The sequence below is a fragment of the Cladophialophora carrionii genome (assembly GCF_000365165.1).
Source record: "Cladophialophora carrionii CBS 160.54 unplaced genomic scaffold supercont1.8, whole genome shotgun sequence".
NCBI classification, from domain to species: Eukaryota; Fungi; Ascomycota; class Eurotiomycetes; order Chaetothyriales; family Herpotrichiellaceae; genus Cladophialophora; species Cladophialophora carrionii.
The window spans coordinates 192,973-206,955 of NW_008481833.1; the positions used below are offsets into that span (position 1 = coordinate 192,973).

At 54.6% G+C, this 13,983-nt stretch overlaps 4 protein-coding genes across 4 annotated transcripts; 2 read left to right on the forward strand and 2 right to left on the reverse strand.

Moving 5' to 3' along the window:
* Positions 1–58: 58 nt before the first annotated feature.
* On the forward strand, positions 59–2,834 carry G647_08722 (uncharacterized protein; the record flags this gene model as incomplete). Its single annotated transcript, XM_008733029.1, has 3 exons — positions 59–216; positions 266–483; positions 532–2,834. 3 exons carry the CDS (start codon positions 59–61, stop codon positions 2,832–2,834), a joined length of 2,679 nt encoding a protein of 892 aa, XP_008731251.1.
* Positions 2,835–4,730: 1,896 nt separating this feature from the next.
* Positions 4,731–5,332, forward strand: G647_08723 (uncharacterized protein; the record flags this gene model as incomplete). The annotated part of the gene is made up of 3 exons (XM_008733030.1): positions 4,731–4,870; positions 4,925–5,051; positions 5,189–5,332. 3 exons carry the CDS (start codon positions 4,731–4,733, stop codon positions 5,330–5,332), a joined length of 411 nt encoding a protein of 136 aa, XP_008731252.1.
* A 2,222-nt stretch (positions 5,333–7,554) lies between these two features.
* On the reverse strand, positions 7,555–10,586 carry G647_08724 (uncharacterized protein; the record flags this gene model as incomplete). The annotated part of the gene is made up of 2 exons (XM_008733031.1): positions 7,555–7,911; positions 8,049–10,586. The coding sequence occupies 2 exons, from the start codon at positions 10,584–10,586 to the stop codon at positions 7,555–7,557; spliced, it is 2,895 nt and encodes a 964-aa protein (XP_008731253.1).
* A 1,835-nt stretch (positions 10,587–12,421) lies between these two features.
* On the reverse strand, positions 12,422–13,057 carry G647_08725 (uncharacterized protein; the record flags this gene model as incomplete). The annotated part of the gene is made up of 1 exon (XM_008733032.1): positions 12,422–13,057. One exon carries the CDS (start codon positions 13,055–13,057, stop codon positions 12,422–12,424), a length of 636 nt encoding a protein of 211 aa, XP_008731254.1.
* Positions 13,058–13,983: the final 926 nt, after the last annotated feature.

The following is a 13,983-nucleotide window of genomic DNA, read 5'->3' on the forward strand; positions in this document are numbered from 1 at the left end:
CCAACCCGACAACTGCCGGGCAAGCGCCCTGCCGGAGTCAACGCCGCGCAAACTCACGATGGCGGCATCTCCTGACACGGAAGACCAGAAGACCAGCGACTTAGATCGGCGCTGGACCAAGCATCGACGAACAATCCAGGACCTCTACGTGGTCCAGCGGCTTCCCTTGAGGGAAGTCCGTCAGCAGCTCCAGGAGAAGTGCTCATTCTCTGCCAGGTAAGAGACGTTACGGAAACAACATACATGTGACTGATAAGTCGGACAGTGACTCCCAATACAAGCGCAAGTTAAGAGAATGGGGCTTTACAAAGAACTTGAAGGCTTCTCTCTGTCAAGCAATTAGCATCAGCCTGGAAATACAGGGCGTCGACCACAAGAATGCTACAGCCATTGTTCGCGGTGTCCCCGTGACTTCCAAGCAACTCACTCGGGCTTTGGGAAGGCATCGACTCACCACGCTGGAACGGAAGAAGTTCATGTCTGGTATGTCATTCCAGCCGGCGAGATCTACCTTGGCTTACAGGATACCAGGGCAAAATCAGCCAATACTCAACGACGTCGAGATTTACGCCAACAACCTCAGTATTGCCGTTTCCCCAACCCCCGATGTCGAAGCTATTGAACAACCATGGTCGGTTAATCGCGTTGCACCCCGAAGTGGCAGAAGTAGTGGAAACTGCTGGACCGAGACCTCTGGAGACGGGGTGGATTCTAGCATCCTGCCACACACCGGCGCCTCCCTGGCTTCTCCTCGCCAACAAACTCCTCTGGTTCCGAGCCTCTTCCCAAATTGGACGGCGCGTTTTAGCAGTCAGGAAACCCTCGAGATCATTCTACCACGCTTAGCTAAAGAAGAAGCTACCACGAATCATATTCGCTGGCTGCTCGCCAAGGGGGCCAATATCGACGCATCGGACAACAAGTGCTGGACTGCTCTGCACTACGCCGTCGATTCTCAGAATGTTCCCCTGGTGCAGCTTTTGCTGAGATACGGTGCATCGCCAGAGGGCGTGAATGGCAATGCCCGTGCGTCCAACGCGCGACACCGATCTACGCGCGACCGAGAGACCCCGCTGGCTTTGGCAGTGGTGCTGGAAAACCTTACCATCTGCGAGATGTTATTGCGGGCGGGTGCAGACCTAAAAATGACGGCCATGAACCGACCCCTCTGCTCGCTGCCGGGGTATATCCACAAATCCCCTGCGGTGCGTCGAACTCCCCACTCTCACCAGCATATCCCGCTGGCATGCTGTTTCGCAAACGCCTTGCAGTACGCGGCAATAGGCAACAGAACCACGCTAGTGGAGCTTATCTTCAGATCCACCTCGAGTCGATGCAACACGCGCACCTACACTCCAGTTTTCCTTGCGATTTGGAAGGGACACGTTGCTATTCTCTCCCTCTTGTTGAAGGACGGCGCTGGCGTGAATGAGTTGTCTTTTTCTCACCTTGGACGGCTGAGTCCATTGCAAGCTGCATGCTACTACGGGAATCTGCAGGTCGTGTCGACGCTCGTTGATGCTGGCGCCGGCCTCAATGCTCGACCCAACAACACTAGAGGAAAGACGGCCCTACAATACGCGGTTGATATGGGCCACCAGCAGACAGTCGCTTATCTACTACAGCATGGCGTCGATGTCAATGCTCCCTGCGCAGAACCGCAAGGGTTGACGGCTTTACAGTCCGCCGTCTTTCAGCGGAATTACCATCTGGTTGAGCATTTATTGCTACAAGGGGCGGATGTTAACCAGCAGCCTGCGAGGACGGGCGGGCACACGGCATTATCTGCCGCTATTGCGACTGGATCGAATAGCCTTTTTCAGCGTCTCCTCAGGGCGGGAGCAGATGTTCAACTTGTCGAATGGCCAAACTGCGACAACCAAAACATTCACCTTGTAACTGCAGTCAGAAAGGGACATATCCAGTTCATCGTCGCTCTACTACACTACGGTCTGGATGTCAACGTGGTTTTGGCCACGGGAGAGAGCTTGGGTGAGCTCGCTCTGTTAGAGGCTTGTCGTCGGCGCTTGTGGCCAGGGGTCAAACTGTTGCTTCAGCACTGCAACATCATCAAGCCTTATGTGTTGTACGAGGTCTGCGACAGCATCGACAGTGTCATGGCTACCGACAAGGATTGCATCCAGCTGCTGCTAAGCAAAGGTGCAGACGTCAACGCTTTGGGCAAGGATGGTTCACTTTTTGAAAAGGTATTTGGAGCGGGCAATCTGAGAATCATTCACGAGATGCTTAGTAGTGGGATACAGCCATACCTCCCCTCCGACCGGTATGGCCAAACAGCACTACAGGCTGCAAGCGCTGCAGGAAACGTGCGCCTCGCAAGATTGCTTCTTGATCACGGAGTTGACGTCAATGCTGTTTCTGAGAGGTTTGGTGGACGAACAGCTCTCCGCGCCGCATGTGAGCAAGGGCATCATGAAGTCGTGGAACTCCTTTTACGGAGTGGAGCATGCATCAACCTTCCCGGCTATCCTCACAACGCATATATTGCTCTTCAGTCAGCGACCAGCAAACGCGCCACTCGGATTGTGCAGATGCTCCTTAGCGGCTTTTGTCTTATTGCAGGGGCAGATATCGCAGCAGCTCAAGCGCTTATCGGATGGAGGACGGCCATCAATATCGCGGCGGCAAGTGGCCGGCTGGATGTGGTCAAAATGCTGCTTGATCATTACGTCCCCAAGGACAACGAGACGCTGCCGGATGTATGTGCTGGAGCAGCTGTGGCTGCGGAAGAGCAGTGCCGATGGAAAGTCGTTGAACTTCTGGAAACTTACCAGAGAGTTGCAATGGGGCCAGAGAATAGCTGCTTCCGATAACCTGCTGAGTGTGGCTGCTCCGGAGTAAGGGGTTTCAGTTGGATCACATTCCATCTACCTGTCTGTGTCTCTTGGCATGAGGTGTTTGGTGGTCAGAAAAGTTTACATGAATATATCCTCTAGGTTAGAACTGGGTATCGCCATGACATCTGGGGCCATTATACGGTCCGCCAATGCAAAGATGATTCTGATATACGCCGTGTGACGAGGTGACTGTACAAGCGCCTCGCCGAACCCTGTCAGAGCGGTATATCCCAGTCTCCCTTGGTTCAGTCCCCCTTGGATCTGTTCCCCTTGGGTCAGTCCTCCCTGGTTCGGCACGCGCCCAGTCGCTATCCTTCATCTCCCGTATGCCATCCACCGCTCCATTCCTGCTCGTGGTGGCTATTGTCTGGCGCCGACATTACCAGGTTAGATGGCGGGGAACGTTCCATGGCGATGTGGCAAGCTCGTGCAGTGACGTTGGGTGTCGAAGAAGAACTGGGCTTGCACGAGCGACCAAGACGCTCAGGTCGTTGTTCGCTTCGGCCACTGCTACATACCAAGGGTGTCAGCGAACGGTGTCGGTGTTGCAATGCGCGTTCCCCTACCTCGGATGGTTCGTCTCGTGGCAGGCCGACGGGCCTCATACATAGGTAGGCCATGTTGCCTCGTCCGGTGTTGGTACGCTTTCACAAGGCCCAGCACGACGGGTGGGGTGGCAACAACGACAGCGATGATACCGACGATGGTCTCTGCGGAGAGATGCATAGCAGGTCGACCATGGACTGGTGGAACTCTGGGCAGACGGTGCAGATGAGAACTCGTGAGCGAAATATTGGGAAGGCGAGGACCGCGAGGCCCTATTTATCACCCATGACCTCTCTTGCGGTGCAAGATATTCTAGACAGGACGTATCTCCTGCCCGCGTGAATACTGACGGTGGATAATCTCAGATTGCATGGTGTCGAAAGTACGGGGTGAACCACGGTTAAGGCTGGGTCTGGCTGGGGTCTGACTGGGGTCTGGCTGGGGTCTGGCTGGGTCATGGTGCCTGGCTTTGATATATGCCCCGGTGCTGAGGTGCATCTGACGACGTCGTGTCTGGATGGCGATTGGAACGTTTCAGAGGTGCGATTCCTTCCAGCTCTTTGAAAACGCCTGTGCCGACTCACCAGAAAGACGTCAGGCTGGCCAGTCGCCGAAAACTAGCCAGGCTGTGAGAGGCCTCATCTGCTTATTGGCGGTGCATGAAAGTTCTCTCCTCCACCAATGCACATATTGTCATCGGATCATTCAGGTAGTGAGGTTAGCGGAGTGGCAGGCACAGAGGCACGCAAGTTGCCCAGATGGTGGCAGTGCGCGCTCGCTTGGCCCATTCTCGCCGGAGCACTTTCGTCCTTAACCAGTGGTAGAGCTCCTCACCAAACGGTGGGTCATAGTGACCTAGGCTTCCTTGGGCTCGCTGGGTCCCCGCGTTCCCTACCGCTCCATGTCCCGTTGATCGTCTCGATGGCCGGCCCGCACGCCCCTTGAACTTAATTAAAGTGCTTGCAGCAATGCAGGAAGCGACCACTGGGTGACGCTCGACACAGCACGGCACACTGCAGCTTTCGGCTTGCAGCTCAGCGTACGGAGTACTTCCGACAACAACCAATCAATTCCCCATCCACCCACGAACAACATCGAACAGCCGCACCGCTGGACGCAACGAAGGGCATTTTTCTTTCGAGGATATCTGAAGTCTGCCCAACCGGCCATTGGCTGAAGTTCATTATGGAGCGCGTCTTTCCGAGGCGACTCTGGTCCATGGTCTACTCTTGTTCCCCTCGAGGCGTTTGTCTTCTTGCACACGGTGACTTCCACACTTTACAGCTTTGAGCATGCGGTGCTTGCACTTCTTGAGTTGAGCCCGCAATGCCTGCAGCTGGACTCACCATCCCACGATCGCAATGGCTGGAACACCAGCAAACCATCCATGATCTCTATGTCACCCAAGGCCTCGAGTTGAAAGCCATTCGTCAACACCTCATCGACCACCACTCCTTTTCTGCAAGGTATGCTTGAGACCAAATCCATTTCTGAAGCCTTCGCTGACGCAACTGCAAAAGCATCCCACAGTACAAGCGAAAACTCAAGGAATGGAAATATGTCAAGAACCTCAAAGCCTCTGTCTGTCGAGCAATTGGGAGCGGATTGGAGCGGCGTGGCCTGACTCACGATACCGCAACCGCAACTGTAGGAGGCATCGTTCTCAGCCCCGAGCGCCTGCAACGTGCTTTGAGAAGACACGACATTCCTACCTTGGGGCGCAAGTGGAGTCTAGGCAAGACGGATCGTGGAATTCCACACTGCTCATACTGACGTGGTTCCAGAACGACGGTCTCCAACTCCAGATGGCGTTCAAATTCACAAGAAACCAGATTCTCCCGATTTATCGAGCTCTCCTGACGGCGTCTCGCCAGCGACGGTCTACTGCCCGCTTGATCTATCGACATCACATGTTACCCAGCTGCTAAGTCCAGATTCAATTCCAAGTCATATCAGGACGGAATTTACAACTCTTCAAGAGCCAAGTACCACCGACGCCTTCGTGTTTCAGGTTGGAAACGGAGAAGCAGACCATAGAAGCCTAGAATCCACCGATACATCGTCCACGCCAAGTTCGTCAAGCTCCAGTGGGCGGTCAGGATCAGGACAGGGGCCTCTGAGCTGTCCTGATTGTCACTATCGAGCAAAGACGCGATTAGAGTTGAAGTGAGTGGTCGCCTCTTCGATACGCCTGCAGGCCGCTAATCAAAAGCAAGTCAGCATCATCTTGAACATGAGACTCAGCATAATTGCACTCTGTCATCCTGCCCTCGGAGCAAGCGAGGTTTTGCTACAATCTATGAGCTCGAAAGACATCTAACAGAAGCACACGTCGAAGATCTGACGGAGGCTTTGTCCTATAAATGCTTCGACAGATCTTGCATCAAATTGAATGAGAAGTGGTACCATTGGAAGAGCTTTGAAGACCATCTAGTTCAAGTACATGGACAAGTTGCTCACCCACATTTTCTTCAGCAGTAGGATTCTCCGAGCTGACCTTAACAAATTTTACTAACTGTGCAAAGGTCTGCCGCCTCGTTTAAACGAACTTCACAGCAGAGGCTCGACACAACGTTCGATGATTTAGACATAACCGTTACTACCTCTCGAAGCACCTTTGAAGAAATTCGGTCAATGCTCGAGCACGGTGCGGACGTGAATGCGATTGGGCAACACGGCTCTCTGTTTGAACGAGCGGTTCTGGCACGCAATCAGGACTTGGCGCGCTATCTCCTCGAACACGGCGCAAGGCCCGAAGTCCCATCGGATCCATTTAAGCGAACAAGTATTCGAATGGCAATCGATTGCGGACTCTTCGAGCTTGCGAAATTGTTGATAGAGCACTGTGTTCGTGCCAACCTTCTACTTCCTGGCGACGGTGTCGATGCACTTGCAGTGGCTTTTCGCACCGGCGACGTGCCGATGGCCAAGATGCTCATTGATTACGGGGTGAATGTGAACACCCCTTCCTCTGATGGATATACACCTCTTGAACACGCCTGCTATCTTCGACCCTGAGTTGCTGGCATGGACCCTGCCAGCTGGCGCCAATGACGTCCTCGTACAGTGCAATTGGATCAAAAGCGAGTGCAGCCTTGACTATCTCGAGTGAAGGGCTGGCAACGGCTTTTACTACAAGCGTCTGATCCTCAACGCATTAGATACTACCCGTCCACGAAGAAACTACCAGCTCCGGGCTGTCAAGATACCCTCATCCTTTCATGGGACACATTGAGCGCAGCAGAACGACGTCGAGACCGAGACCAACTCCCTCGATGGCTTTGTTCATCCCTTGGCACCCCGATGTACCGCAGGGTCTCTCTGGTCCATCTCGCATACACGGACGCCCTGTTTACAGTCCATGTCGGATCTCCACAAAGCGCTACACAGCCAAAGCGGTCAGTCCTGGCCATGCAGCCCGATTTCTACCAATCTCTCGGGTATTTCGGTGGCAGTCGAGGTTATCGTATTGACATACAATGTACCGGCGGTGCATGCTTTGGGGTAGAACCGAGTACGCTGATACACGGAAGCATATACAAGGAGGTGGACCTTGTTGGTATATAGGTATGTAGAAAGACGGATCACTCGGCGTGCTGGCTTTGGATTGCCCCTGCCGTACCTTTTACTGCCTCATTAATTTTGCCCAAGCGTAATCGCCATTTCATCGAACGGGAAGTTCACGGACACAGACGTTCTTAATGTGGATCGAATGAGACAGGTCGGAAGGACTGGACTCAACGAATATTTCAGTCAAACTCTGGGGAGTCGCTCTGTAGGGGACCGACCCACACCACCTGACATGACTGTTGAAGACTGAAGCGAATATTGACAATCAAAACGAATACTCAAGACTGAAAAGAAGTTGAAATCTGACGAATTTAGCTACTATCAAGCAAAGGGGTATCTGTTCGTAACATTTCGAAAGCGGCATCACACGTGTCCTGTCCTGTCCTGTCCTGTGCTTTCCTGTCCCTGGCTCGTCCTCATACCGGCCGGCATTCCATTCAATCCCATTTCATTCACTTCACTTCAATCGACTCCAATCCAAGGTCAACCGAAAAGGTCATCCAACCCGCCCCCATCCCATCCATGTTTCGCGCGCACACTATCAACTCGCTCGTAACTCTCCGAGATCCTTGAATGACCATCAAGATCTCACGACCTTCGACCCCGAGCTCACAACCACAAACTCGACGTCCCGGCCTAGCGACCGCCATCGTTCGATCCCACCGCTGACGAGCCACGGCTGGAGGTTCTTGCATTGGCTGACGTCGAAGAGCTTGAGTTTCTGACACCCCTCGACCACGGACTGTACGCCCAGCCCGGTCACGCGCACGCAGCCCCGCACAGCGAGTTCGCGCAACGACGTGAGATGCAGGCCGATGGAGCGGAGCGAGGGGTCCGAGACGGCACTCCCGCAGAAGGAGAGGTTCAGGTGCGTGAGGTTCGGGCAGCCCAGCGCGAGGACTTCGGTTGCTGTGTCGGAGAGGGCGCAGCAGAAGGACTAGGTATTCAGTCTTGACGTTAGTTGTTGTTTTTTCCATGTCACTCTTGTTCACACGGAGCTGTGTGTAATAGGTGGGACAATTATGGTCGGGAAGAAAAAGAGAAACAGCAACGGAAAACAAACATGCGACTCACCAGGTCGAGTTGCCTCAGCCCGCTGCCCGCGCCGTTGACGAGCCACACAATGCTCTGGTCGCTCAAATACGTGCAGTCGGCGAGGCAGAGCTTCTTCAGGCGCTCGAACTTGACATTGCCCCAGAACTGGAAGCCCGCGTCCGTGATGGTCGTGCAGCGTGTCAGGTCCATGGTCTCGATGCGTGTATGCGCGTGCGTGGCGATATGCGCCATCGTCCGATCGGTGATGTGTTTGCAGTAGCTCAGCGTGATAGAGCGGAGGTCTGGACATCCGATAACGGTGCCTGGCGCGGGCTGCGGAGGGGGATGCGCCGCGTTGTTGCCGAGCTTGGTGTTGACGACGGGTCGTTGGGCGTGCGTTTTCGTGCGGTTCGAAGGAGCTTGAGGTTGGGCGGTCACGACCCAGCCGACGATACGGGCGAGGAGCGTGTCGCTGACTTTGCGGCAGTTGCTGAGGTCGACCTCCTGGAGGCCGCGAGCTCGGGTTGCCATCTCGAGAATCGCCGGCGCAGTCACGTCCCAGACGCTCTTCATACGCCAGCCCTGCACTGTTGCGGCACAGGTGTTGACTAGGGCACCGAATCCCTCGTCGGTGATGTGGAAACAGTTGCTGATGTCGATGAATCGAGGCCGCTGGCCGACAAACGGACATATGCGATTGATGAGCACATCATCTGTGACCCTCCGGTTGTAGCGCGATAGGTCGAGGTGGTGAAGTAGATTGGGGGCACCGTTGACAACGTTTTGCCAGTGCAGGGACACGCCTTGCAGACGCATCAGCTCGTGCAGGTCGAGGTACTCGAGAATCAAGGGCAGGACCTTTTCCGGAACAGTCCCCCGGTTTAAACCGCGGCTCGATCTAGCTCGAGGCTTGGGTCGTCCTCCCGAGGAGAAAGGGTCCGAGAAGGGGAAGCCTGTAAGGCCTTTATACTCGGATGTAGGCGAGGGTGTGCCAGACACAGAGGCTTTGGGCGATGGACTGGCCGTGTTGGTAGGAGACGATCGAGGAGACCGACGCTTCTGATCTTTTGAGGGTTCATCTGGGGGGGGAGGAGCGAGCGATCCTCTTCTTGACCTTGATCTCACTTTCTCTAGCCCCTCGCTCAGGAATGGATCCGGGTCCGACGGCTCCAGTGTGCTGGGCTCTTCTTTCTGGACTGAGGGCGCCGAACTGCTGATTTCTGCTCCCGCATCTGTGAATGTGACCCGAGGGCCATTGACAAGTTTTCGGGTCCTCCTCTCTTTCCCGTCTTCGATCTCTAGTTCGCGGATATCCGGTGTCGCGTCCGCGTCCTTCATGACAACGTCAGCTTCGAAGCTGAGTTTCAACCGATGCTTCGCCGTCTCTTCGATCTGCTGCAGAATGCTTGGTGGACATCGGTTCCAGAAATCGGCGAGCACATTCTCGGAAATCATCAAGCACTCAACTTGTGTGACTGAGCGGACAGTAGCAGTTCGACGATCTGCAAGACCCCGACTGACGACCTCGCCAAAGTATTGTCCCGGCTTGAGTCGGGCCTTGACCACCGGTGTTCGAGGTATTCCGTTGGGTTGGCCGGATTTGTGAAGCTTGGGGTGGGAGACTTTCCTCTCGTCGAGCACTTCCACTTCTCCACGGACAATAAAATAGATTTCACGCCCCCTCGTGTCTTGCTTGACAATATCGGTGAATGGCGCAAAGCTTCTCGGCTGAGCGCTAAGACCGAGAAAGTGAAGAATGTCAGGAGGGAGAGAAGCGAACAAAGGCAGCTCCTTCAACGTTGCTCTGATGTTGACAAGCCCATGTCCCAAGGCACTGGCCGTCGACACTTCGTTCGTCCCGGGACTAGGAGATTTGCGGCGCTTGCTGTTGGCGCTGCCATCACTGCCGGCCATATAGGCATCGTCTCCTAGCGTCGGTCGAGCTCTCTTCGAGCCTCGTCTCTCATGGTCTGGGACGTCTTCGGTTCCTAGCAGAACCTGGGCCTTCTTCTTTTCCAGCTGAGTCAGTCTCTCGAGAGCTTCTTCGCGTATGGCCTGTTCCACATCTGGATATTTCGGCAATATCTTCTTGAGGTCTTCCTTCTTCAGCACTACCACCATGCATCTCGTCCGTGCAACGACCGTCGCGGTGCGCGGGCGTTCCATCAGGATCCCGATCTCTCCAAAGAATGCACCCGGTTTCAGCTCTGCAAAGATGCTTTCTCCATCCCGGGAGGTCACAGCCACGGCGCCCCGAACAAGCCAATACATCGCTTTTGCGTCTTCACCCTCTATCATGATATAGTCATTCGTGTTGTACAATTGGGGTTTGAGGAGGAGGCCAATGTCGGCGAGGAAGTCGTCGGAGGTGGATTGGAAGAGAGGGAAGGAGCGAATGCGGTCGATCAAGTCCAGAGGCATTCCTCCGATTTGAGAGGTCGCCAGAGGAGACTGTCTCGCAGGTCTGGAGGGGTTGATTTTGGAGTCAAAGCTGCGAACCAAGGAGACTTCGGCGGAGGGAGGGGAGGCCGTGCGGCCATGGTAGGGCGACAGTGCTCGGCCATGGTGTCGGCGCATGGCTGTGGAAATGAGAAGGGGAGGGCTGCGTGTGTCTGAGCGCGTGTCCACCTGAATGAACTGCTGCTCGTGCCGGAGTGCCCCTCATCCCATGTTCCTGGACATACTCCGCGACTTTGGTTCTCGCAGCGTCAGGTACCTCTTTCACAACAAGCCGGAAGTCAAGCCCTGGTTCTTGACCAACAGCCGTGTCTTTGCTACGGTTCCAGTAGAGTGTCTGCGACCTGTTGTCTTAGTAACCCAGATTTTGAGATGGCACGAGGGCTGGACCGCACAACAGCAGGGTTCTCACGGATGTGCTGGGACGAGGCCGGGCGGTTGCAGATCACTTGGAGGGCAATGGAGAGCGGATGGATGTGGAGCGTGGACGCGAAACAACAAGCAACCCGGATTGCCGAAGTAGAAGAAAGATGAAGCGGGAGAAAAGTGTCGCGAAGGGTTGCCCGCATCCGACTGAGGATAGAACCTGGCACAGAAGCGAGGGCGGAAGCAGTCCACAGACTTGCATCTGCAGCCGGGGAGGTTTCAACCCTGAAGATTGGGCAGGACTGAACTGCTTGCTCTGCCGTCTGCCCATCAACTTGGTGGGTGGACATGGTGGGGAACCGCGGCCATCTTGGAGAAGCCATGGCTCCCCGCTAACGAGCTTCGAGAAGGGGATTAGAAGACGGCAAGACGGGAATGCAAAGGATTGGGGCACTCCAGACGATCACTGAAATTGAGCTGACAACCAGCAGCATGGGCCGCCAACATCGCGGCAAGTACAGAGAGATGCGCCCATCTGTGTTTCTTCTGGATTCTGCTATGGCCGCCTTGAGCCAGCGAGACACCCTCTCGTGGCATTAGGTATTGCTGCGTCGGGCTTGAGACAGAAGTAGACACACCAGTGACTTTGGTCTGGGAGGAGCGGGAAATGCGCACAAATAGGATGCCAGGATTCTCCCAAGACGGCCTCTCGAGGGTTTCACAACGACATATCTCGCATCCAGTCTGACCGCTTCGAAAGCTCTGCACCACCTGAAGGTGAGCAATACTGTAGATCAAGTCAAAATACCCGTACGTCAGCCAGTTCGAAGAGATGGCGCGATCTTGACAGGCTTGACAGCGACAGGAGTTTAGGTACTCGTAAGGAAGTTGGTGTGCTTGGTTAAGCGACCGGACCCTGCGGCACTGTCACTTTGGGAATCTCAGGGAACGGCCGCCAGACCGGAGCCTAAAACGCCAAACAAGGCGCATACGCCCTGCGCAAAGGGGAGCTTGGACTCCATCAGCCTTACCCGCCCAGCGAGGAGGCTTACCAAATGGAAGCCCTGCGTAAACTGTGCCCGGCTGCGCTAGAAGCCGCCCAGAACCCCGCTAAATTCAGGGACTCTCAGAGCCTAAAGACTGCAATTTTCCAGCCTTGCAGAGTACGTGCTCCGTGGCTCTTGAACGAGTGATGGTCAATGTTCAACATGCCATTTCCTTCCTATCTGCTCTGTTCCAACTCAACGACGATGCAGGGATGTGGGGACACACTTCAACCCGCCTCTCTATCTCGGCTGCCGTTCTTGAATCGTGTCGTTCTAGCTCTGGTGCAACACGCTCAAGGCATGTCCGCAAAGCTGATGCCTCCAAAGTTCCATTCTTCAATGATTCCATTATGGCTTAGGGTGAGGATGGGTATGCACAGTCCATCTCACGGTATCCATCATCCAACCCGCGCGCTTGGAATTCTCAATTGGCGCACGAACCCTGGCTGGTCGCGACTATCCGCTTCGAGGCATAGGGCAGACTCTTCAGCGATCAGTGTCAAATAGCCGAAATGCTCAGCAAGACAAAGGATGGTGTTGTCCTCATTTCGTAACCTTTTTCCTCAACCACAGGATGTATGCAGGGGGATTGCCCCTCAGAGAAGCAGCCAGATCTTGTATTACACCGTAAGCCAGCGACAATCTGAGCGCGCTTCTGGCAATCCCTGCGGCCGCGAAGTGATCGAGCCCTCTCTTCCAGCTGTAGATGCCAGCCACTGTCATCCCAGCAATGACCGTGCTTCCAAAGTCTCTCTGGCCAGTGGCGACATCATCGTCTCCGCGTGCAAACAGCCGAGCTCGCGAAAGATCAACCATCTCTTCTGTGGCCATAAACAGTGTCGCCCAGCCCGTGCAGACAGACCCAAATTTCGCGCCTTCTTTGATGCCGCCGAGCATGGCATGGTAGTTCTTGGACTTTTGATAGAGGAACCAGCCTGTTTGGGTCGTGGGTAGACGGTGTGCATTCTCTGCTCGATAACGATATGCGCCTTTTGTAGCGCCTTGTGACGCTCCCAGGCTGAAACCACAGGCGAAGGATGCAAGCACGAGGGTAGGAGCTCGTAGTATGAGGGGAATCGAGAGTCGTTCGTTTGGCCATCCAGTGAACCTGACCAGTGTCTCCTCCTCTTTCACTACCGGTCCAGGCTCAGGAAGAGGGCCTTGAGCAGGGCTGCCCATCGGTATGAGCGCGCCATCCTGAACCTCATCTTGCTGGCCGACTTGAGCAGATTTAAATGGCCACATACTCCAACCCGTTGTATTTCGCCTGCTCTCAAATTCCGAGTCCGCGGGGACTCTCTCAGCCTCGACTTGATCCCGAATGCAGTCCACAAGCTCCACGCATATTGAACATACGTAGTACAGCCCTGGCGGGAGATACCTGTGAGTTTCCACTGGCAGGACGGAGTGAACTAGGTCAATTACAGCTCACGCAGGTACCTGAATCGCTGTATGTCAAAGTACGGCGGGCCACAGCTCGTCGGAGTGCATATTTACTTTGCTCACCAAGCCGCCCCTCGATAACTATCCCTGGCTTCTGCCACCACCTTCGGTTCAACCACCGTCAGGCCTGTTCATCTGTCCAACCTGTTATCATTCTCTAATGATCCAGCGAAGCTCACTTTCAATGGTGTATCTTCCTGTTAGCGGTCACCAGTCGTGAGTAGGTACCAACGGAACCTCACATCGCTTTCGCTGTTCGAGCTTCGAAAGATGCTTTCCCAGCAGGTCGCTGCGAGGCCTCTGTGGGCGTCAGCCATGCTCAGCCTTATTTCTCAGCACCAACGATTGCTCCAAAGTGTTTTGAATGGTGCTGTTGGTCTTTTCCAGCCGAATGCTCAAAACAAGTCACGGATTTGGATTTGGATTGCTCTGTGAGCTGACAGATTACCATCATGAACCCTGTTCGATGTTTTTCAATACCTCCGTCGAGCAAAGTTACTTCTACGTCTTCTGGATGTCGAGGCCACTATCGACCGCGTTTCAGCAATGGCGACATCGTCAGCAACGCAGACTACGACCCGGCTTGTCGTCAATAAGTTATCTTACACAGACTTTTGTTTCACTCCCTGCCAGTTCGCGTTGGAGTTGGTGTTTGCCGATGT